At 36.7% G+C, this 26377-nt stretch overlaps 2 protein-coding genes across 2 annotated transcripts in view; one reads left to right on the forward strand and one right to left on the reverse strand.

Moving 5' to 3' along the window:
* IFT140 (intraflagellar transport 140) overlaps positions 1 to 26377 on the forward strand; it is a 3212973-nt gene that overhangs the window by 1985964 nt on the left and 1200632 nt on the right. The gene's annotated exons all lie outside the window — the stretch shown is intronic.
* The window catches only part of TMEM204 (transmembrane protein 204), a 262683-nt gene continuing 236489 nt past the window's right edge, over positions 184 to 26377 (reverse strand). Inside the window, exon 4 of the mRNA XM_044089293.1 lies at positions 184 to 697. Within this exon, the coding sequence (XP_043945228.1) occupies positions 453 to 697 (245 nt within the window). The 3' untranslated portion in view covers positions 184 to 452. The remainder of the gene's footprint in view (positions 698 to 26377) is intronic.

Consider the following 26377-nt stretch of genomic DNA (forward strand, 5'->3'; position numbering starts at 1 on the left):
AAGTAGATGACTCGGACTTGTAAGACTTTTTTTTTACTAGGTGGTTAGTGGATGTCATCTCTGATAAAGACCTAAGTAAGGCATTCATTAGGGAAAATGTCAGTAAAACAGGTTATTATTCAGGTTTATATGCATCAATTGTTGTTAAAAAAAAATTTAAAAAAAGTAATAATCCCAAGGATACTGTTTTGAAGAGGCCTTTCAGTGTTTTGTGAAGTACACGTAACAACCTCTTTAATAAATCTTTCAACACATGTACAAATGGTGCTTCTCTTGCTTTGGTGCTTTTTCACTTGACTGCATTTAGGAATTAATAGAGACTTTGGGCAGCACATTCCACAGTTTAAGAATTGCAAACGAGATTCCTTGAATATCACTGATTGCTTTGCTTCTTGAAGTTTAAAATTATTTTGTAAAGCAAAGTCTTTAAATCCTAATTTCTGAGAGAGTTCTCAGCATGGTGACTCAGCATATTCATTTTCTAGGTGGTTCCTAAAGGGTGCAGTAAGGGTTCTACTAATAACGATTATACGTGGTGCCATACAGTCTTCTCTTCTATGGAGAATATTCCAGATTAGCATTGCAGCTGAGATTGTGGCCAAAAGGCAGGCTCCAATATTAAGGTAGCAAGACCAGGACAAGTAGGAGAAGGGTCCGATTCGGTAAAATGTCACCAACCCAATTACCAAAACAAAACCTGCAGAAGGAAACAAACAAAATGTTTTATTATGTTTTGATTCATATTTATTAGTTTTGAGTACTTTGCTTATAAAGGAGGAAAATACACTCTTCCTCTTTCTTGAGAACCACTTGCACACACATTACTTTCCTAGAATAATTCTTTTTAATGGAAGCCTACAAATCTGAGCAGAGAACAAAGTGCAAGAAAACATATTCAGTATGTACTATTTCCTGATGTAAATTATACTTTATACTGCTTCTATCACTTAACATGTATGTATTATTTACTTGCAGTTTATTTGTCGGTATTTTGTCATTTTTATTAGAATGCTTTTTATTGACATTGGCTTTGTGGCTCTATCTCTCTGTCCTTCTGTGGTTTTGTCATGCTTTTGCGAGACAGCAGAAAAAATGCCATGCAAAGCTCTGCATTTTTTCCTCATTCTCACAAAGCCAGCTTCTATAAAAAGCTTTCTAATAATGACAGAGGGACAATATTTTATTCTTTAAGTAAAATATTGACCGTCTGTCATTTGCTCTGTGTTTTTTCCACTGTCACGTTATTACAGACTTGCGCGGGCGCGCGCACACACACACACACACACAGACTAATATGGAGATAAGCAGAAATGTGCACACAGACACGTGCACAAACACATGCATCTCTATACATCATTTCCTCCACAGATGCACACACACACACCACATACCATACCTCTCAACCCCTTAGTGCAAGAAATCTGGACAAAGTTAAAATAAAGTTGCTAGAATGACAGGACTTTTTTGGCATGCATTTTCTGAAAGATATGAAGTCTGAAACTCAAATGTATCTCATTATTTAGTGCCTTCAATCTGCAGTGATTTGCCAGAAAAACGCAAATTTTATGAAGAAGAGACCAAAAAAGTGAGTCAAAAATCTGGACAGTTGAGAGGTATCTCTCACACACACACACACACACACACACACACACACACACACACACACAGTAGGATGCAGTGCTACCAGGTGAAAGCAGTTGTCTCACGCAGATTTTTGAACAGGGAAAGGAAATGTGTAGTTCGCAGTGGTATGCTTGACAAGCACTACTTTGATACTGAATGAAATACCAGCACTAGCTTAATTTTATAATTTTGTATTCAATTGCTGTGAGATTACTTTTTAATGCAACTCCAACTGACTCATAAGATACAGCTCATATCACATGATATGATATGTAAATAAGAAAAAAAATGCCCTTTTCAGATCACTAACTGCCTGCCTGTGAAGCCGACCCCCCCAACACCAGCCTTCTGCATCTTCTGACACCAATGACGTCTTCTCCAATCAAACGTTGGATGCTGCTTCTTCTTATCATACATTTCACATTATAGCATGTAAAAATGCTATTTATTATTATTATTATTAGAATGCTTTTTATTGAAATTAACTTTGTGGCTCTGTCTCTCTGTTCCTCTGTGGTTCTGTTAGTCTCTCACGAGACAGTGGAAAGAAACGCCAAGCTTTGCTCGGCATTTTTTCTACTGTTTCACTAAGCCAGTTTCAATAAAATGTATTCTAATAATGACAGCGAGACAATATTTTAGTCTTTAAGTAAAATATTCTCCCTTTGTCATTAGCGAGACAATACAGACACACACACACACACACTGTCTTGCATTTCTGTACATCATGTTCTATACACACACAGAGAAGGATGTACTGTACTACGAGTGGCCTTAAAGAAGAAACGCTCACACACACACACACACACACACACACACATCTCCCTACATCATTTCCTTCACACACAGACAGGGTTTGTAGTACCTTATTGAATGATGAAAAGAGCGAACGCTCTTTCATCGAACCGAAAAGGTCGAAACCACTAAGGAGCGATGACACAGAGCAGTGATTATTTTTTCCCAGAGGAAAAAAAATCTCTGCTCCGCAAAAAAAAAAAAAATTCAAACACAAAATGAAGGGGGAGGGGTTGTCCCCCACACCCCTTGCAGTGTGGAGGACTGTGCCCCCCCACACCCCTCCCAGTGTAGAGGACTGTGCCCCCCACACACCCCCTATTTAAATATACCAACTCTGAGATTGCACCATAGTGGAGTCCCAAAGACGGCCCACCAATTTTTTTTCCCTGGGAAAAAAATCGATGGTCCTTGTCTTCACTGTTTAGTGGTTTCAACCTTTTTGGTTCGATGAGAGTGTTTGCTCTTTACATCGTTTGATAAGGTAATATAGACCCCCACAGACGTGCACACACACTGAGTCCAAAACACTTGTATGTTTACAGATACTGGCCATCCATACAATGTGGAGTAAAACTATTCTAATATTGTACCAGTATCTTTCCTCACTCTGTTCATCATTTCCTACACACACACACACACACACACACACACACACACACACACACACACACACACACACACACACACACACACACACACACACATATATACAGAGTCCCAGAGACACAATAATACAAGATGGAAATAAAGTTGAGCTGCTGTCAGTGAGGGGCACACCTACAAAGATGTTTTAGGACCACAGAGGGACAGAGCGGGATGCATACACTACAAGAAGCATAACCTAAAACCTACATCATTTCCTACACACACACATGTACACACACACACACACACTGTCTCTCTCACATCTCCCTATACACTACAGACAATATTTTACTTAAAGACTAAAAAGTGAAAAATAAAAATATAAAAAAAAAGATTTAAAAAAAAAAAGCTTTTTACTGAGTCACTCTAAAAAGCAAAAATAAGGAAGAAGAGTGAAAACTGCAAAAGAAACACAGACAAGCTGACTTCAGAAAAGCATTTGAGGTTGATTTTGCTGATTCCTGCTACTTCTGGTACTTTATCATCACAGTCAGCAAAACCAACCTTGAATGTTTTTTTTAAATCAGCTTGTCTGTGTTTCTTTTGCAACATTTTCACTGTTCTTCCTTATTTTTTTTACTTTTTAGAGTGACACAATAAAAAGCATTCTTTTTAAAAAAAAATCTTTATATACATCCACCCCCCCCCCCCCCCCCACACACACACACACACACACACCTCCATCATAGCTCTCAACTTTATTCAGGAATTAGGGAGACGGCCAAATATAACAAATCAGACAATTTTTATGTAGAATTCTAATTTACTTGAAAACATAGTAGACAGCAGACTTTGCATCAACATGTATTTCCTGGAGAATGAAAAGTCTGAAGCTTTATTGTCTGATATTATTGACTCACTTTACTTTTCTGTGATTTACCAGAAAATCAAAACAATTATGAGGGACAGGACAGAAATATGAGACAAAATAAGGATGCTCTGTAAATTCAGGGATAGATCCATTTTCTTTGCCTCCTGTAGCAAGTTCTGGGTCTTGGTTCTCCAAAGCTTGTCCCAACAAACAGTTGGCGTACCAGAGGAACAGCCTTGGAGAGTGCACCACACATGCACACACAGACACACATACAGATAAACATATGAACATGCATGCACATAGCTAGGGTCAGTTTGAACATTATTACTTCCTTTCATCATTACATCTTTGGAATGTGGGATTAAACTAAAAGTCCCAGCAGAAACCTGTGTGGATACATGTGGAATGTACATTTTCTGCACAGAAAGTATTCTCACCTAAGAAATGAACTAAGAAACCAGTTTACTGTGAGGCAATGGCAGTAAATGCTGTACTGCTGTCACATGTTCTCATTTATGTATTTTACATATGATCATTTTTCAATACTGTGCTCTCATGCCTACATCAGTGTTGAACTCTCCATTGGCTTAGAAAAAGAATAAAGCCCTGACTGTGGGCAAGCAACCCGACTTTAATTAGTGGCTTGAAATCTTGCTGAAGCTAGCAAGGGGAAGGGAGGAGTGATATAGTTCTGCCAGCTCACCTGTCTTCAGAAGAAGGTGTGGGGTCTTATGTCTTGGGTGACCACACAGGAGCACTGACAGGGGTGGGGCAAGATATTCTTGATAGTTTCCTCTCTTGGGGAAGGGAGCAACACACCCTTGCTGACACCTATTGCACACCAAACTCTGGGACAGCTTATTGGGCATGCATAGTGGGGTTAGGTACTAAAGCAGGGAAACATGTACCTTCACAGATGATGGCACTACTATCCACTGCTTGGTTGTCATCCTGAGATGAACAAATAGGATATGACCCTCACCCCTGGGGAAATGAATGGACCTTTAGAGTGATCAGAGGAAAATATTGTGTGGTCATTAGAGATGAGAGGCAAAAAAGAATGCAAATAAATTGAATCTTAACTGCAACAGCTTTAGCATCTTTTCCCTCAGGCTTTCCAATTATCATAGTTCATCACATTCTGCACTATCTGACCCTAAGAGAGAATAAGGTCATTTCACATTCTTGCAGTAATAATCCAGTAGCTGCAGTAATATTGTGGTTGTGGTACACTGATCAGTTACTAGTTAATCAAACTATCCTTGGTTTCTTTATCTTTCTGCTTATAGCCATGATATGTTTAGACATAACTATACATGGAAGCCTGCATGCATTTGTGAACTGTAGAAGTGGTAGTAGTAACAGTTCTGTTAACATAGAAAGATAAAGCCTGAACTACTGCCCAAGCAACCCAAGTTCAACTGGTGGCTCAGGCACCTGCTAGAGCCTGTATGGGAGAGTAGAAGAGTGTTGTGACCTTGATGGTTCGCCTCTCTTTGGGGAAAGGGTATGGCATCACATTTCAGAATGTATATTTACATAATCGAGTCCCCATTGCAGTCCAGAGACCTCAGCAAAAGCACTGTTTTCACGAAGGGGGGGGGGAGGCAAGGCTGCCTTGAAAGTTTATACCATTCATGGAAATTAGTGATGGATCCTTGTTGACAGCCATTGCACATTGAGCCCTGTATGGGTCATTGGGCATGCACTGTGGGGTTAGGGCCATATAAAGAAAAAACACTGATGGTTAAATATTGACTGCTGCTCTTGGCTGGCTGTTGATCTGGTGAGGGAGTGAACAAATGGGCCAGTTGGCAGAGAGGGTGGCTGATGGACAGTAGCAGGGGAGAAAATGACCTAAACAAAGATGTAGATCTTGTAAGAGGACATGCATTATCTGTAAACAACAGGACTAAGGCTAACAGGCAACATTTAGTAGATCATATTTTCCCAGGCTACCAAACACACTTCCCTATCCCATAGTGCACTATGGTGCTTAGCCTCTCCATGTCTTCATTGACACACACAGAGTTTGGGCAGTGCTGATTTGCTAAAGGTAGTTTCTGTGATGGAAAAAAATCAAAAACTGTTGGCTAGAACTACCTTCAGCAAACATCTGAGGAAACCTTTTTTGTTGGGGATCAACCGCCACTCATACCCCCACATCCCCAAGACTTATTCATACTAGTTCCACAGTCACACAAAAGTGGAGAAAGAGTAAATCTCCACTGTCAGTGAAAGTAGTTTTGGTGAACAGTTTTTGATTTTTTTTCCATTCTCTGAAACTACCTTCAGCAATTTGCCACACTCCCAAGTCTGGTTGAAGTGAATAGCCCCAGGCTACTTGTACTTTTTTTTTTACTATCATTTCTAGAAAAGCTGAGTAAACTTTTTAGGTTTCTGCCTTGTTGTTTTCCAGTATTCTGATTTTATTTTTTGTATGTTGTCTCCATTTTAACTTGGACTTTTTTGTCTTTTTAAAATTCAAACAGGTTTTCTAATTATAATTACATTGAATGTTAGAGCTGTTCTGCAGGAGAAGATTTCTTCTCAAGGTAGGCACTCCTACTTGCATTTATTGCTTGGGGTAGCAACACAATATCTGTAAGTGGTTGATCTCTAGAAGACTTTCAAAGTTTATTCTCAGAAGCAGAAAAGAGTACTCAGGTCTACATTTACTAGAGGTAGTTTTTGGAGCCAGCGAAGGTACTGAGGTATCTGTTTCTTTCTCTTCCATTTTCCTCAGAAACACATTTCATCATTGTGTTTCCTGTGCCATACTAAAAAAAGACAAAACAAGTAAACCCTTTCCACTGGTTGTTTTTATACGTTATCAGTATAAGAGGCTATAGAGAAATTTAATATTAAATGTGTGGATACTTTGTCTGTGCTAGTGATGTAGAGAGATAAACCCTGGACTGCACTCTTGGCAACCTGAGTTCAACAAATGTTGCTTGAGGAGAACCCGAGTCTTTCCGCTATGTGAATGACTTGTTCCAGGCTGCTGCAGTAAAGGAATCATTCACACAAGACAAGGATGATAGACGTCTTCTGTACAATCCCTTTGCAATGTAAGTTGTCATCAGGATGTCTCATTTGAGATATTGTAAAAGTAAGATGCCACCTAGAAACAAGGATCTGTCTAGTGCAAGTATTCGTCCAGACAGAACTATCAAGTTCCATTACAGTGTCTGACTTTTTCTGATACTACCTCAGGTGGCATCAGGATTGTGTCCAAAAGATCTACATCTGATGGTGGCCACATTCTTCTTTTTTTTTTAAGCACCTTTATTGAATTATCACTTGTGACATAGGCAAACTTACATTTATATAAAAATAATCAAACCATATTACCAAGTTCACAATTACAAACGTTATACATCACGTACATTGTTATAAATCATATAATCAAAGCAACATTACATAAATTGTTCAATTCCGGCCTTCTCTTAAACATCATTCATCATCCAAACTATTTTTCTGCATGTATTGTTCCCACAATTTCCATTTTCCATATGTATTTTACCCCTAACCTTTTCTAAAGATCCCACTTCCTGTTGTTTTATCACGGTTACAATGTTCACTACTTCAGGTATAGTTGGTGTAGATTTTGCTTTTGATCTTCTCGTAATTGACATTTTTGGCAACCACCAGAGTTAAACTTAAGGCCTTACTATGTCTAGGCAGTTCAGGTCCTTTATCCCAGCTCAAAAAAAAATAATTTCCTTAGTCACACTCATTTGCTTGCCCAGTATTCGTAGCATAGTACCCTGTAGAGAATTTTTAAAGTCTGCCAAATCACTACACTCCGAGAATATATGCTCCCAGGTGCCTCTTTTTTTTCCATTATACCTCCAACATTTGCTGTCTATCTTAGGAAAAATTCTTTGGAATCTGCTTGGAGTATAAAAGTATCTATGCAAACATTTCCAGGCAAAAATCCTAAATCTTTTAGATTTTGCTGTATATTTAAGAGCCATACATATATCACCCCATTGTTTCTTTGTGAATTGCATATCTAATCTTTCTTCCAATCTTTTCTGACCTCTTTTTATTGATTCCAATACATATTGTGCAATATTTGTATGCCCTACTAGTCATCCCTTTTTTTAACAGCAGTTTCTGTTCTAGATTCAGGTAAAAACTCAACCAATTCAGGTTTTTCATTTAGAATTCTCCTGTCTCTTTCTCCTTATCTCTGACATCAGTCCCTGATAGGGAAGGCAATCATTAGCCTGCAACCCTTCTTGGCCTGCTCCCATTCTATTACCTTTCCCATCATTTTGGAAGTTCTGAGAATGCAACCATGCAAACAAGGGCACCCGCAGGCAGGTGCAAGGGGGTGCACTTGCACCCCCCCTGGATTCAGCTGGCCCGGAGACTTCATTTTCTTTTAATTTAAAAAAAAATGTTTTTTTTTTCCTTTGCGTCAAGTCGCACAGACAGAACAGGTGTTTGCGACCTGATTTCGTCTTCTCCGTCTGTGCGACTGTTGGCTTACGTCTTTAGCTTCCACCTCCACCCCGCGCGCGGAATTTGAAATCCAGAAGATGTTGGGACTGCAGACGAGCATACAAGTGAGAGGTATGTGTGTGTTTGTGTGTTTTTAAGTGTTTAAGAGGTGTGTGCAAGTAAGAAATAGGTAGTTAGGGTTGGGGATGTGTGGACAGGGTTGCCACCTTTTCAAATGTCCAAAGTGGGACATTTTTGGTACAGACGTCAGATTTTGTAGGTCAAAACATACCCACGGCCAGTACAAAGGACAAAACTTCTTTTTTGCCTAAATAAAAACTTATTCTTATAGCATTTTACTTGCTTATTCTGTTTCTTATAATATTTAGGTGTTTCAGATACAGAATAACTGTTTTATACAACTTTTACATAAAATATAGAAAATAATTTTGCTCTAAAATCTCAGGACATTTGCCATTTTTACAAATTTTTTGCAGGACACAACTGTCCAAAGTGGGACAGGTCAGGTGGTAACCCTATGTGTGGATGTAAGAATTAGATAGGGGTTTGTATGCATTAGGAGTTTGGAAGTGTTCTTCCAAATAAATGCATGTGGGTTTGTGATTTCTATGTAACAAGTGATGGAGGAAGAAGAGGTTTCCCCTTGTTTCAGAAGAAATAGGAAGTGATAATTCTGCCTAAGTAAAATTTGCAAAGTCACAAAATAAAATGGCACTGTCAATGTAGGAATTTGCTAAAGATTTCGAAGTGTTGCATATAACATTGTTTGCACTTTATATCTTTTAAGGATTATCATGACACTGGAAGTTACTTTTGGTCTTCCCTTGTTTGGCAATTTTACGGGTCCAGTTTATTGGATCAGGGTATGTATCAATGGGAAATATGCCAGTCAGTGCAGCTGAGCTATTACTTATGATAGTTTAGTAGAAAACTTTATTTTAGTTGACAGCTGTCATAGTTCTTCCATTTATTGGTGAATGTTAGCATTGTATTTTAAATGTTTGCTATTACTGTTATTGTATTTAACAGAAGTGATTGAATGTTTGGTGCATGGCAGTGCAAGACAATGCTTAAAGGAAATTCCGCATTTGCTATCTGTATAGTAGCAAATCTGTTTATATTTTTTATTCAGGGTTGAACGTTTTAGACGTATCCAGTTTTCTCTAGAATCAGTAATTTACCATGATTGTGCAATGTTCTTACTTCACAATATTTTAAATGAGAAGTTGGTTTGCATTTACTGAGCATCTGTGGCTGTTTTGGGTGAATCAGTTTTAATGATGTAGTTAAGAGAATCGTTCAGCATAATCCAGGGGCCACCTGCACATGTTTCAGTAACCCACCAGTAGCATTAAATAACCTGAGTTTGCTCTTTGGCATTAATGTACACATTTCCTAATCACAGGTCATTGCTGAAAACTATACTTGCCTCCCGCTCCCACCCCTTTTGCATAAACCAACCCCATCACACTAATACACCATCCTAACCTAATGTCTACCCAGCATTAACACCCATGTCAGTAATATCACTGTCACTGTCTCTCTCTCTCTCTCTCTCTCATTGTACATATCTACAGATGATCTGGTCAACTTTCCTGATTTATTGAGGCTTGTCTTTGTATGTATTATGTTTGCTTTTTCTGTTATAAGACATTGCAGCTTGTACTGTTGTGCCAGAAGCTCTACTTTGACATTTGTGCTCATGTAAAATGTGATGTGTAGCTCCCCAGCTTTGGCTGAAATGGATCCTCTTTGGATCAGACTATATATAATTTCTCATTCTTGGGACATCTCATGTTTCATTCCATCTTCCACATAAGCTGTCAACCAACAGATTCCATTTCTATTGAAGACCTTGCATAGAGGTGTCCACCAGAAAAATACAGGCTTGTGTAATACTGGCTGTTGATGTTGTGACGTCCCCCCTCTGGACCAGTAATCAAAGAGCCTGAATCCTCCCCACTGACACCAGTAAGGGCCATTCACTTGGAACAAAAATAGATATGCAGTGTGTGTGTGTGTGTGTGTGTGTGTGTGTGTGTGTGTGTGTGTGTGTGTAAGCATACATCTCAACTGTCCTTGATTTTAACTCAAAGTTTAGCTCTGTCCCTCTGAAATAAATCCCTGTAAACACTAGTGCATTTTGGCGAAAAGGTGCTGCAATTATACTTAATAATGACATGATTAAGAGGTACTGATTTTTGTTCCTGTAGGACATGTATATTAATTCACATACTTTTATTCTGTTAATGTCTCAAGTTAATAGATGTAATAGTTTGTGTCCCTGATTTGTTCTACATTTGTCCCTGATTCTGTTGAAATTTGTCTCTGAGTGGCTGAGAGGTATGTGTGTGTATGTATGTATAAAAGAGAGGTAGCACACCCCTCAGCTGCCTAGGTTTTTACAGAATGTCCAGATTTTTGCCCCATATTCCCCCTAAAAAGGTTTGAAGTTGCTAAATAATGACAGACATTTGGGTTTTAGACATCATATCCTTTAGAAAAATGCATACTAACACAAATCCTGTTAGTCTAGCAATTTTCTAAGTTCATGAGAGAAATATTTGTAATATGTCCCTATTTATGTTAAGCTTTGGCCATTTTTCTTGCACTAAGAGGTTGAGATGTGTGTGTGTGTGTGCGCGCGTGTGTGTGTAATGTCCTAGTTAGAGTTAGCAGGTGGAATTTATTTTCAAGTGCATTTTTAAGGAATTGTGAGCATCAAGGGAAGAGAAATTTACTGCTGCTCATGCTAAGTCTGCTTAAAATGTGCAGCTGTTTACTTCAGCAAATGGTATCACTATTGTCATATAGAATTTTAAAGCAGTGTTAGTAGCACAGCAGGTAGCATACTTGCATCTTGATGTAGAACGCTATAGGTTCTACTTCCACAGTATGTAGATTTGTATTTTAAGGAGATGGGGTGCTGCAGTCCTGAGTATGTCCTCCTTTGGAGGAAATGCCTAGCAACTATGAACCTGTTTTTCAGCTTGCCACCCATTCCCTATTGCAATATACTAGCTTACCATTTTTGTTTAATGTAGCATGGGCAATTTATTCTTTAGGGGCAGTAGGCACTGAATTTGTAGTTGAAATACTGAAATATAAAGTTGTTTTCTAGCATCAACCTCTTCATTAGTTTCAGATCTGTATAATGTGGAATTATTCAGATGACTTTTACTTCTGCAGAGATTGTGCATACTGACTCACATTTGTGGATTGTAATGACAGAAGTTTAAGTGGCCTTTTATGGTTGAAATGTTCTGAAATGGGCAGTTTGTCATTATTGGTTCATATGTTTTGTTTCATTGCTTGCTGGAAAAACATTCAAAACTATAAATTTAAAACGCACTAACGTGGTGCTGTATTATAGAAGGGATATAATTACATTATTTTATATTATAATTAAAACAATCTGTATATATTATAGGCATATGTATAATCCTATGCATAAATATGTACACTTCTTGTGCATGGCTACTCTTGTTTATCACAGTAACAGGAAGGATACTGTAATGTCTGTGTCAAGAAATAACGTCTAAAGCTTTTAGTTAAGCATATAATGAAGTTGTTCACATCACTGATAATAGATCCAGTTTCATATAACTAAGGTTCAACCACACAAAAGCAGAAAACACCCAGAATTTCCCTCGCCCACTCAGTAAAACTAATCTTGAGAAAATAATAATGTGCATATATTAGGGCTACTGGAATTATCTTTAAAAAGATGAAGTGATGACTTACAACTGTGTCAATGTTGGGATTATGAAGAAATGCTTGATTAAGCATTAATTAAAAGATATACATAATTTAGTGACTGCACACAGTTTAAGTTAAATACAACTATAATGTGTTGTGCATTCAGAGCACAGAATGCCAACTTTTATTTAAACAGCAACTTGTGTTACTGAGAGCTAATCTTTGAAGCCAAAGAACACTAGTGTTATAAACTAATCTGTTTAAATCTGTATAATCTGAACAGGCTCATGGGACTCCGTTTAGTGTCCTACATGAGAAATACTGAGCTAATGAACATTATTCTCCAGTAGTTGTTTCTAAATAACTTATAAATAAATAAAACAAGGGGAAGTAATATGAAATAAAACAAATACCTTGTCTTTATGGTAGGTAAAAGGGAAACCTCTGTTAGTACCCAAGTAAATAAAATGATTATTAGCAATGAATAAGAAATTATTCCAGTACAGAGAACTGAACAGCCAAGCCCTCTTGATCAGAATTCAAAAGGGCTGCCAGCTGAAAGTTCCCTTGAGTTAGTTGCAATGTACATGGGGTATGTAAAAAAAACTTATCATGGATTCCTAATTAAATCTAGATATCTGTAATCATTGTAGAAGTAAAGCATAAAACAAGTGTACACACTGAGAATTTTGAACAGTGTTTATGGCAACTGGGGAGAAATAGCCAGGTAATGGGACCCTGTAATGGCTCCGTGGTGGGGGGGAGCTGCGTGGGTGGAAGGGGTGGGGCTGCATGGGCAGGGCTCTGTTTGCACCCGGGCTCCCTTGCATGCAAACCTCTTCAAAACAGTACCAGTGGCCATTGCCCTGGAAGAAGTAGGTCATACACACACACACACACACACACACTGTAAACAATGAGTAGTGATCTTTGAAGTAGTACAAACTGTTATTTAAAGCAGATGTTTCCTCACAAGACGAAACTGCAGATAAAACATTCCTCATAGTGTCACAATTTGTCAGATCAAACTAGCATATAATCCTGACTATTCAGAATTCTGAAAATCAAAGTTGCAGAAGCATCCACTTTTATCACATACCTATCCATTATTTTCCCATCTTTTTTAATCTTTGAGTTATCACTTAAGGTATAAGAAACCTACATTTATATAAAAGAAAACAAACAATATTAACATGGTCCTAGTTACAAACATTATGCATCAGATTTTCGTATAACAGTCCAACATTACATAAATAGCTCAATTCCTGCCCTCGTAAATCTCAATCCTCCTCCAAAACCTTTTTTTAAACAAGCAACATGTTTATTGAATTATCACTTATGACATAGAGAGTCATATAGTTATATAAATGAAAACAAACCATATTAACATATTTTCAGTTGCAAACATTATACATCACATATCTTCTATACAGTCATTGTCAATCAAGTCCATTCAATCCTTAGCTTCTCTTAAACTGTATTCCTCCTCTAAGACATTATTCTGCAAGTATTGTTCCTATGATTCCCACTTTTTTTCTATGCACATGCTGAATTCCTCTTGGCTTACTGTGTGGGTTGCACACGGCAGCACTGGTATGGTAGGCTCGTGCTGTAAGGGGTGAACACCTACTGCTCCCACTAGGTATTAGCTATGTAGCAAGGCAGAGACACCTCCTCCCTCCATGGATAGATGAGTGTGCAACAACTGCTTGTTCATCTTCTCCCCCTTAAGGCTGCAGTTTCTACGGGTGCCTGAGCCACGATTTGAACCTGGGTCATCTGCAGTATAGTCAGGGCTTTATCCCTCTACACCAAAGACCTGGCTTCTGAGTCACGAATTTACCAGTCTTCTAAAACGTACATTATATTTAAACTCATTATGCACATTTAGGTGGCTTTGTTTTAATCCAGCCTCACTCACAGCAGCAGTTTTGTTATCAGTAAATTGAGATAGCTCTGCCATGAATTTAAAGTTAATTTCAGGATGGGATTTGGCACCTGAAATAACGGGTTCAGGTGATGATTTCACCGTGACCTATGGGCAAGTACCTTTTGTAGCAGTTTATTGAGTTTTCTGGAACATGTCCAAGCAGCTTCTTTAAAAATCATCTGTGATTTCTTATATACAGTTGCATATCATACCCCTATACACAACAGGACCTTGTTTGGGTATGATGAGCAACCTCTGTAACTTGCACTTGTGATTTCTACCCAAAATTCTGGTCCAAAATCATCTCCTCTGTCCTTCCCTTTGAAGAGAAAGGTTCCTAGTTATCTTATTATAAAAATGCTTTTATTTCTCTCTAAAAAATGTCTGTCTGCTTTCTGCAGATCTCTGTACTGGAAAAAATGTTGTTAAAAGATTTAATGTTATAGTGTGTCTATCTTTAGTTTATTTTTTTTAATTGGTTGATGATAGAAACAAACTTTAGGGAACAAGATTCTGCCTATATTTTTCTTGCATTTTCTTTATAGTTTGATCTGCCATTCCTCATAAGTTCTGCCTTCTTATTTGTCTACATTATCTCACCCTCTAGCACATCTTCCTGTTTACAAGTGCGACAAGGCTTAGCTTGCATAACAGGTAGTAACAGGCATTTCCTTTTCTTGTGTCAGGATATCCTGGCGTCTTGCAGTCTCACTCCTTATGTTTAAAATGGACTACGGGCAGCAAACATGAAAAAATCTAAAATTAGTTTAGCAGAAGACTGGCACAGTGTTTAAGTTAAATAACCCTAAACAAGCAAGGAGACATTTCCTTTTTCTTGCACAGAAGATGGCATATATGTATACACATATCACACACAAACACACACGCACACATACACACATATAGTTTATAACACCAGGTAGAATGGCAAAGATATTATAGCTACTAAAGTCTTTAGTGTTTTTATTTTGAAGATGGCAGTGTCCCATCAAACAACAAAAAAGCATGTGCAGTATGCTACAATAATAACAGTATTTTGAGATTAGAAAACAAAACTACTAAAAATCACATAAGCTGAAATGCAAGTAATTTGCCTTCCTCAAATAAAAAAAAAAAAAAAAAAAAAAGGTAATTGAAACAGTATTTGTGCTTAATAGAACAATACGTAGGAACCAGCAATGAGATAAATGCAGTTAAATTAGTTTTTGTACTTTAGGATGGACTTTTGTGAGCCAGTACTCTAACTGCATTTCTTAGAATTACATAGATAACATATTGGTAACCATTTGAAATGTTGGAACCCTCTAGACAGAGTCCCAAAACATGGAGACTGAATGGCTGAAAGAACAAATTTACATATTCTAAGTCCTAGATGTCATTTTGTGTAATATTCCCTTTTCTCCAAGGTATGGCGATCTTGTAGTTGGTATATATAAGTTCAGGAGTGTGTGGATGCGGGGAGCTTGCCCCCCTTCCACCCTGTAAAAAGAAGTTTAAAGTCGAAGAGAGATTTTTGGGATTTGATGTTGTTCTGCTTTTTTTGGTCTTTTTTTGGCTTCTTGGCACTCAGCATTTTTTTAAGTGCCAACATTTCAATAGGGAGACTATATTCTGAAAATGCATTATTATTCCTTAGTGAAATGGCATATTTTAGATGTCTAATGTTGTTCAAAGCTTGCCATTAAAATGATCCCTGTCAGGATTTTGTTCATTGACAAACAGGGCACGCAATATTGTTTTTAAATAATTTTATTTTTTAATAAATTAGTTTTTTTTAAGGAATGCAAAAGCATTTCTAGCAATTCAGGAACCATGTGATATGTCCATGGAGAGTTATTTGCAGAATAGCATTTTTTTGAAGGGTTACTTCCTATTTTTGTTTTTATTATTGTGAGTTTGATTGTATTTCTCTTCAGCAAACTTAACTCAAACAAGGTGTGTTGTGAAGGATGACTTTTCCTGAGGAGGATATGCTACTCTGTAAATATGTTTTGACTGGCTGCAGGAAACAACACTTACAAAAAATGTATGTAAAATGTGTTTGTGTGGCTAACAAAAAGGAGTATTCAGCACTGAATTATTGTGAAAGACTGCTTGTTGAAATAGTTGTTGTCAAGACTTGACTGCTTTTCTTAAATTCTTACCAGTGAAAATGTCTTGAGAGTTCTAGGTCCTCAATGGAACCTTATGCTTTCTGTAAGACTAGAACTGCATGTCAAACTTGTGTATTTAACTATATATGTCTGTCAGTGCATAATATTGCCAGTTATCAGTCACATCATTATGACTTCTCTTGAGAACGCACAGAAGAACCACTTGCATGCAGCATGCCAAGAGCAGAAGTTCCCTGCCAACACAGCAGTATTCAGTTAATCATTTAGAAGCTTCCCATGTTAAATAAGTTAAAAATCCTTGTGTATCTGCCTGCTGTTAAGTACCTCTTGAACTTGTTTTCCCTAGAGTTGGTTTGTACTGGCATTATCGTTTAACTTGATGCTGTATAAAAATGTCCTAATTCCTCTCACCAAGACACGCTTCTTCTTAGTATCCCTCTGACACACACACACATAAAACACACACACATATGCATGCACACACTCATTTCCTATGTATATGTGATTGCTCACACTGATATTCACATGTACAGCTGTCTGGACCTGACAGAGATGAGTTTTACATTTTTTGTTTGTTTATATGTTGACACTAGCTATCTGCATTAATTGACATATAACTAGCTACTGTTCAGAAATATCATATCCTAATATACAAACACAATGCTTATAGGTATGACATATAACTAGTGAATCTACAGAAATATCATATCCTAATTCATCATCTCAATAACCACTCTTCAACTAACATCTTTCCTCTTAATAGTATTTTATATAGGTAACACTATTCTAAATGATGTTGCCTCTTGGCTTCAGGAAATTTAGTTTGATCCTGGTTCACTTGTCCCCTGGATGGAGTCAGCATGTATCCCTGCCTGGTTTCTGAGATCTTCTTTAAGGAAGGGTCACTGTAACAGCATAATATAATACGATTTTACCCACCTTTTCCATCTTCATTCCTGGCTAGACCGTTCAACAGCTGTGCCTCAGTCCCTGTGAAGACCAACACTGTTTCCCACACCTGCTTTCCACTAAATGTTGGTATGTGCATGAGGCACCCATACAAACTCAGCATTGCTAAGAACTTTCTTCATTTCTCCTGCTTTGATGCAGGAGCAATTTTACCTGTGCAGCTACCTAGTGCTTACTGACCTTTTATATTTTTTTCTTGAAAAAGCATCATTCAGAATGTCTTTAAATATTTTTTTTTATTGTCACAGGTTGTAGTCCATTTTTCCATTTGTTATCACAAATATAGCCGTGTTTCTTAATTTTCTTTAAAATTCCCAAGTTTTCATGAAGACCAGGTCTATCGATATTCAGATGGAATAATGTTGTGAAATCTAGAAGATGAGTCATTGTGGAAAGATGCAGAAGACCTAAAGAAACTAAAGTCCACCTTCTCCACTTCACATTTTAATGATGTCATATTACAAATGTTTCCCACAAACAGGTATACAAAATTATTGCCTTAACTATGAAGATTCTTCTTAGTGGCCTTTGTACTAGCAGAAGCTATAACCTTTGCAAAACTTAAAACAGTACCTATATTGATGTCTCCTGTGGTAATGTTGGATCATGCAGTTTATTTGGAGAATGGGACTAGCACTTTTCAATTGTTTCCTCATGCCAGACCACCTCTAACACTGTCTAATGTAAGTATTGTCTTGTTGCAGCCTTCCTTCAGATATAGATTGCTTCATAGTAAGTCTTTTAGTTTAGTGCAGCAAACCATATTAAAACAATTGTCAGTACTTTGCCAGTGCTTTCTTAGATCATTGTTACTCCTAGGATATTACTGTGAGCTGGGAATCTTCAGAAATACCATTGAAAACTTAGGAGGGCAAGAAGAAAAGAAATAAAATTCCCCCTGATTCTTTAACTGAAGAAGAGGATTTTTATGTAAGACAAATTCATTGCTCTCCTCCTCAAGATTTAATAAGGAAAACTCTTCTTCCAGGTTCTCATATTTTCCACCAGAACATTTATGTATTTTTTATTTATCCTTTGTTGACCTGGTTAGTTCCACTAGGCTAGTTATGTCTTATCAGGGGAGACTAAAGAAGGTATTTCTACTACTAGGAGAAATTTGGCCAAGAGCATGGAGGGAACTTCACCTCTCTTTTTGTTAGGTGCCATGGGATCTTGTACATTCACCTGAGCAACCACCAATTCAAGTGGATGGCACCTTGATTTATCATTGTACCGAGGGGAAGACACACTCTGGAGTGCAGCACCCCCCATCCCAATGCAACACTGCAGAGTCAGCAATCCAGTCATGTGGACTGAGAATGGAACACAGCCAAGATGTTTCTTCTATAAAATGTTTAATTTGGGAAAATATTTTGATTGTTGTTTACGTAACCTCTTATCTCCACAGAAGTGATACAGTAAATTATATAGCCACAACATGCATAGTGGTCAATCCCTCCTCCTTTCTCTTTTAAGGATGTTATGAAAGAAAATAGTCACTGTTTGGATTCTCATTTTCCAGTGCTGAAAACGATAGGTTATATAAAGCACCCTTAGATAGGCAGGATATACATAATGTGTACAAAAATTATCCTGCATTTGTGTGTTTTTCAGCCTCTACTTATACTTGAAAAACTATTACCAGAGCTTTATTTCCACCAAATAAGATCAATAAGATGAAAAAAATATCATGCACTCAAACTAAATACAAAAAAAAATGCATTATTGTATCCTTTGGGAAGTCATCTACCCCAGAGAACTGCCACACTGATAATCTGTCCCTTAAAAGTTGAGCCATTTGTTCAGAATTTGAAAACATATGTGGACTGTGGCCTATCTTTTGACCTACATGTCTCCATTGTTGTAAGGAAAGTCCCTCTGTACTGCACAACTTATGAACAAAGGGATTGTGTCGAGATCTAGGGATATTGTTGTCCCCCTTAATCAGCCATCATTAGACCATTCATTGAATGTCCACAGACATATGCAACAAATGTAACACCCAGAGATACCTTACTAAAAGGATACCAGACCTAAACACCATGTCTTACATGGACCAACTGAAAACCCTTTCACTGTCCTGCACACTGTGACTTGTGTGTGGCACACAGGGCATCCTCTGATCCAGTGCTGATGGATTTCCTGCACATCAGCAAGTCAAATTGCATGAAAAATACTCGTACTAGGGATCTAAACCTCTTCTGCAACATCAACAGAATGGTTTAGAGGGACCAAGTATATCTCGCAGAGAATACCTCTCCTCTGGAACATATTCAAGTGCAACTTGGATAACTTGGATCTGTCGATGGGAAACTGAAAATTTACCCCTGGACTACCCCCCCCCCCCATACTACTAATGTTGAGAGGCAGCTCCTAAATGCTTTATCCCATACATGTATCCCCTCAGGTTATCTATGGTATGATCCCAGTTATTGTTGACCATGGGATGGGTAAGGCCAATCTCTAACCAAATGGGATAGGTTAATCTGAACACAAAAAGGATATAGGCTTCAAATGGCCCATAAGGGCAGCTAGCCTTTTATTTACCTATGAACCTGTAAAGAATTCAGGACTATTAGATGAACATAATAAGAAAACTTAAATATCTTGTACCGTAGGAGTTAAGTTTACAACTGTCTGTATAACAGTTTGTATCATCACTCCACTTTTATCAGGTTTAATAAAATGTAAAGTCCTTTCTTGGTAGTAACATTAAATGCAGAATAGAAAAACTTGCTACAGTTGTAGAAAAGATAGGAGTGCAAACTCTGAATGTTGTGGATGCTGTTTCAAGCGCTGCCATGTCACTAGGGGTTTTAAAAAGGTTTGCTTGGCTTTGAATAGTCTTATAGTTTCTCAATGATGACTTAAGATCAAGACTTCTGAACATACCTGTGACTCTTTAATTTCTCTTTGGTCCTTCAATTTATGAGTTTATAATTGACTTAGAAAATAAAGGCAAACTTTTCAGTCACAGAATATTTCATTGCTAAGAAGAAACAATTTTATAGTAAAGGAACTTTTTCAGAATTTTCATTAGCAAAATCAGATAAACTGAATTAGTCCAGCTATAGTTCAGATGCAGCAGAAAAAAATAGATAAACTTAGAGATTTTCTAGATGACTGCCACCTTCTGCATTACCTTTCCTTTTCGCCAGTGTCCCTGGAAGGCAAGTCTAAGTCATATTTCTCCCTGGCAGGAGATAACCACACAAGCAAATGAACGTTGCAAACTATTTATCAAAGTTATCACATTGGATTTGTTCAGAAACTAGAAAAGCATATAGACCTACATTCGCTGTTTTGTCAAGTTCCCATTTGGTACTTCAGCTGATGTATCAACTTCTAGCAAGCAGTGCTATCCAGAGAGACCCTGTCCATTAAAGAGGATAAGGTTTTTATTCCATAATATTTCTACTGTCAGAAAATGACAATACCTCAAGAGGAGTTATGTACTTAACAGAGGTGAGCATGTTTGTAAATACAGGCATATTTAGGATGGTAACTCTGAAGTCCATATGCCTTTTCATAGATCAGATCTCTTAGATCACTTCTCTAGACATGGGATGTGCATTTCTTCAGATTCCAGATAGCATGTCATCATTATCAGTTTTCATCTTTGTCAATTAGACCTTTCACAGTCCTAAGAGTATTTTCCGATTTTAACTCCAGTATTCATTCAGTCTTAGAAAGTATCTCATCTGTGAATGACTGATGGGGGCAAAAGTAAAGTGTTGACATAGCACCCGATTTGGACTATTATATTGTTATAGTCACTAGGAATAATAAGAAATATGTGACTCCTTCAGCATCAGTAACTTTCCTAAAAACATTTCATGGATTTAGTATTAATGACTTTTCTTTTTTTCATAATCTTTATTGTTTTTATACAATGTGAAAATAAATTCAAAAACTAGCAACAATGTCAACAATAGAGTTTAGAAATAATACATTAAACCCTGAATACTATATTACAAATGTTTACAAAAAATGCCATTTATCTTGAAAACATAGATGTAGTCTTAATTACATATCAATGATATAAGTAGAAATAGGAAGGAGGAATGAAATTGGTGGTTAAAGAAAAATAAGTATTAAGTTCAGTGTACTGTCTGTCCCAATTGGTTCTTAATACTCAACTGCCCACAGCCCACAAACTATACTACCTCCCTAACAAAACCCCCATTCTATAGGATCTAATACATCCCTACACCACCACCCGAGCCTTAAGATCAACAGACTGAAATCTCATAAATGTCATCAAACATAAGAATGAATCTGGCAAATTTTTTTTTGCCTGTACAATAGCATAAGTCTGGAACTCACTTCCAAAACACACAACTTCTACAAGTTCTGTTCCAAAACTTAAGAAACTACTCAAAACCCACTATTTTAATAATTGGCTTTGCCCATGTGATTCTCCAGGCTAATCCACTACATTGCAGTGATGCAATGACTCTACCATGAATCTCATAATAATGTCTGCCTCTGAATACTAATTCTTAACTAACAATTTTCTGTTCTGATGGTATCTACTTTATACCTCTGTGAAGAAAGTTAAATATATTCCTATATACTACAGATATGCCTTAAAAATACAGTGATGTATCTGTACATATGTCTGTGGAGAAATGTAAAATATGTTCTTATATAATATTTGTATGCATTTAGAAGAAAGTGTTGTAATTCATAAAATGTTATTTGTTAGATTGTTTTAAGTGGAGCTTTTCTCCCCGGGCCTCCGCTGAAAATGGACCTGTGTCCAGTCGGACTTTCCCAGTCATCAAATGTAAGATAAAAATAAAAATAAATAAATAACATAACATAAAATTTATTTATGATGTTGAATTCTACCATTTAAGTTAAAGATAATAGGAAAATCAACTAGAAAGACAGAGTGAAAGTAAGGAGCATATAAAAGTATTTTAAATAGATTCTCTAGGGCTAATTAATTATTGCAAGATAAATTTGAATAATTCATTTCAGAGCTCAACATAATGTGAGTATCTTTTCTTATTAGTGGTCACAAGTTTATGAGCTGTGTAAGATGCTTGATTGCCATTTGTTTGTACCCCTCCCATGTAACCAGTGATCTGTCTACCCAATTTGCAGTAATATATAGTTTGATAAACATATGTAATCAAGGTACTTAAATCCCTTTTAGTCAAGTCAGTGGGAGGAATATGTAACATAGTAAATTCCCAGGAGAGGGTTGACTTTTCATACCCTATTTTTTGTAACTGAACTTTAAGTGAATTCCAAAGCTTGTAGAGACATTTGCAGCTCCAGAATATGTGCATATCATCTTTTTTCAACTTGTAGTAGGGACAAAGGGGTGAAGTTGAGGGATTGAATTTGTTTGAAATAGTGGGTGTAAAGTAAGCATTATTGAGTGTCATGAAATGTGTGCATGAGAGTTTTTGAGGTGGATTAGTTAGCTTAGCTGTCAGTTGTATAGATTGCTTCATCTGGTTAGCAGTGATTGATGGGTTTACCTTAGACCAGCAGTTTAAGAGTAGTACATTCTTCTGAAACTTGATCGATGTAATGAGATTGTATGTGTTTGTAAACATTTTCTCCAAAAGCGTGAGTTTCAAAATGGATTTACAGTCCTCTATATCATTCTCAACTAAGTTACTGTTATGTAAATAGTTAACGCACATTTCCTTGATCTGCCTTAAAATAATATTGTAGCTCTTAGAGTCTTAGAGTAGATCTCATTTCTGTGATAGAACAATTTCACAGAGGAAGGAAGTTGCTCACTTGTTTATCTCTTAACAAGGGGAAATTATTTAAGTTCAGCATTGTATTATTTAGTTTTAATTTTGGGTTAAGTTGTATTGGCTGCAGAGTAGTGAATGCCTTAAATAGCTTCAGTGATTCAAAGAGTTTCTGTATTCTAGTTACATAAAATTTTATTGGAGTAAGGAATGTATAGGTTTTCAGGGAGCTCTTATTGAGGAAAGGAATAGCTTTGGGATTAATCTTAAACAATCTTATGGATTTATGGTGAATTTCTAGCCAAATAGGGGACCAGGAGTTAGCCTTCATGTCATTCTCTGTAGTTCTAACTAGTCTACTGCTGCTGATGATGTCAAAATAAAGCCCAAAATGTGAAAGGTTAAGACCCCCATTTTCTTTGGGCCGTATTAATTTATAATAAGAAATCCTAACTGATTTAGGTGACCAGATAAATTTGGCTAGTGTAGAATGTAACTTTCTAAAGAATGAATTACGTAAAATTATGTGAGAAGTTGTAAAAATATATAATAACCTTGACAGAATATTAATTTTAACAATGGCAACTTTGGACAAAAAGGGTAATTTAACTTTTTCCCATCTGTCACAGTCTTGTTTTATGTTATTCCATAGGTGGACAATATTATTTTTATAAAATTTGTTGTTGCCTTGATAGAATGAACCCCCTAAGTATGTTATTGAGTATTTTATTTTTATTTCCGTTGGGCGAGGGTATAAGGATAACAGATTTGCACTATTTAATGGAGTATTAATTTATATATGATTGTATTTTAAACAATTTTAATAGATTTTACATACAAAGGGTTAACCAGAATTGGTTTTAATTCATTGTTATGGCAAATAATTAGCTAAAGATTGTTTAATTAAGTGAGTATATAAACAGGAAAATGTTATTACATGTGATTCTGATGAAGTCTCACGATAGGAGACGAAAGCGAGCTCAATCTGTTTGTATGTGGTCAATAAAGTAATTTAATTTTATCGTTTAGTTCGCTCAGTTCGTGCAAGCATTTTATTGTTGACTGAGGACAGCCTTCATTGCACCGAGCAGTAGAGGAATTTTGTTTGTGAAGTTAGTACTGGATTCGCCAGTAACTTGTGTTTTGTGTGGTTACTAGTTGCTGCTGTTTGGATACGAGGAATCCCCAGGATGAATGACCAGTCACTATTGAGCGAACTGATCAAAATTATTCAAAGCCATTCCCAAAACAATTTAAATTTATCTGATGTCTTGAATCCAACACAAACATCTGATTCAAATGCCACTATTCCATGTGCACAGCGTAGTCAAGGCAATGCTGAAAAGGATGTGACGTTCACGAAGCAAAAGGAAGGCGGAAATCACAACATGAGTGAGGGTGAACAACGGCATGGCCCTGGGGCCAACGGAGGTATTCCAGGACCGGTTAGAATGGTTAATTCACATTCTGATCACCATTCACACCATATTAGGGGATTGGAGACATATGATATTAATTTTGAAGAATGGCTTGATAAAACCTTTTCGGCGGAGAAGGAAGAAACTGAAAGGAGAGTACCTACTAATACCGGCTTTAAGGACAAACGTAGACTGTTTCAAAACCAGCTTACCAGGTACAAAAGTTTAAGCTTGGACAATTTTTATCTGACTAAATGTATTGAACAAAGAATAATGCCTAAGTGCCTAAGACTGAACAAATTTCCTAACAATAATGTGAATGATATGGAATTTTTCAAAACTATTACTAATATATTAAATGAATGTGGGTTAGCGATCTTGAAGGCTATGACTGACAATGTAAAACACATGGATTTATGTAAGAAAGACATTGACATTTTCAGAAAAGAAATTATGAATGATTTATTATTTACTGTTGCTGAGTACAAGAATATTTTTTGTAAAACATTACAGGATGTTGATATGATTATTGGAAAAAATTACAAAAGGAAAATGGCAAAATTAGAACGGGATATAGGGGTGTATAAAGAAGGGAAGGCTTATGTAGTTCACAATTCAAGAAGGTACAATGACGTAGGAAAACAGTACTATCAGATGGAATATAGGAAGAATGACATTAGTTCACATAATAGATTGATACAAAGGGATGACAATAATATAGATTATCATATGGGAAACATAGAATTTTGTGAACCAGAGGACCCTTTAGGAGAAAGACAGGAGGTAAGGAGGTCCGAGAGAATCAGGAATCGGAATTGCCAGCAATCGTATGCGGAAGTGACTGGGAATCAAGTAGGAAGATACAAGGGAAGAGGATGGGACAGGAGATGAACAGTAAGTTACAGACATCGACCCCAGTTAAAATGAATGAAAACCAGCTATGTACATTTTCCTTGGGTAGTGACAAGATTAGTTTATCTGAGGATGGGCTATTCTTGACGGACGAAACACACCAAGAAGTGTTTGACGAAGAAACATTACTTGATAATTACACCAATATAATACATACCTACAATAATTTTAATATATTTAATTACACAGACATGACTATCACCCATGAACACTTTGGACTTTTTACCAAGGGATTTACATTTGTGCCAGTTAATAAACCGAGAATAGAAGAGATAGTGTTAGATATCAAACTATTTACAAGAAAACTGAATCTAGCAGTTATACACCAAGATAATATGAGTGGTGAGAATAATTTACTGAGTAGAAGTAGCACATACAACCCCCCTTTACAACAGGATATACATAACTTTGAAGTGTGTACCCTTAATATGATCAGAAAAGGATACAAGAAAAGACACAAGGTAAAAGACAATCTTACAGAAGAAGAAAGGAGTATCTTAGAACAATTTAGTAACATCAAAAGAATAAGAGTTATGAAACCTGACAAGGGGGGTGGGGTGGTCCTCATGGACTGTTGGGACTACACTGAGAGAATGCACAAAATTTTAGATATGGATTGTAGGTATCGTATCATCTCTACGAATGAACTGAACATTTTATATAAAAGAATAGACTTAATACTGGAAGATAACTTGTTACAAGGGCTTATTGATGTGGAATTATACAACTTCCTTAGAGTCCCTAAACCAGTTATACCGGAAATTTTTGGTATCCCAAAAATACATAGATATAATAGATCCCCCAATGAGACCAATTGTGACATCTAGGGGATCCAAAACTCAACCGCTGGCAATATATGTTGATACCAAGCTAAAAAAGTTTCATTTAAAATATGCACATATTCTGATAGACTCTTGGGATTTTTTGAAGAAATGTAACACAATACCATTTCATGAAGGGTATTTATTTTTAACAATTGATGTAAAAGATTGATTTTCAGTAATTCCACATAAGGAAGGTATGGAATGGTTTGAGAAAATGATTATTGAATTTAACATGCTGAGCCCTGATGAATTTAAATTAGTGCTTGAAAATATGGAATTGGTTTTGAAATACAATTTTATTTATTTTCAGGGAGATATCTGCCATCAACTTGATGGAGTTGCTATGGGTTCAGCGTGTGCTCCCATTTACGCAAATATCATAATGTTATTCTGGGAGAAAAAATATATTTTTGGGTCTAGTTTTCAGCAATATATTAT

The sequence above is a fragment of the Protopterus annectens genome, chromosome 12.part0 (assembly GCF_019279795.1).
Source record: "Protopterus annectens isolate FY-2018-M chromosome 12.part0, PAN1.0, whole genome shotgun sequence".
NCBI lineage: Eukaryota > Metazoa > Chordata > Ceratodontiformes > Protopteridae > Protopterus > Protopterus annectens.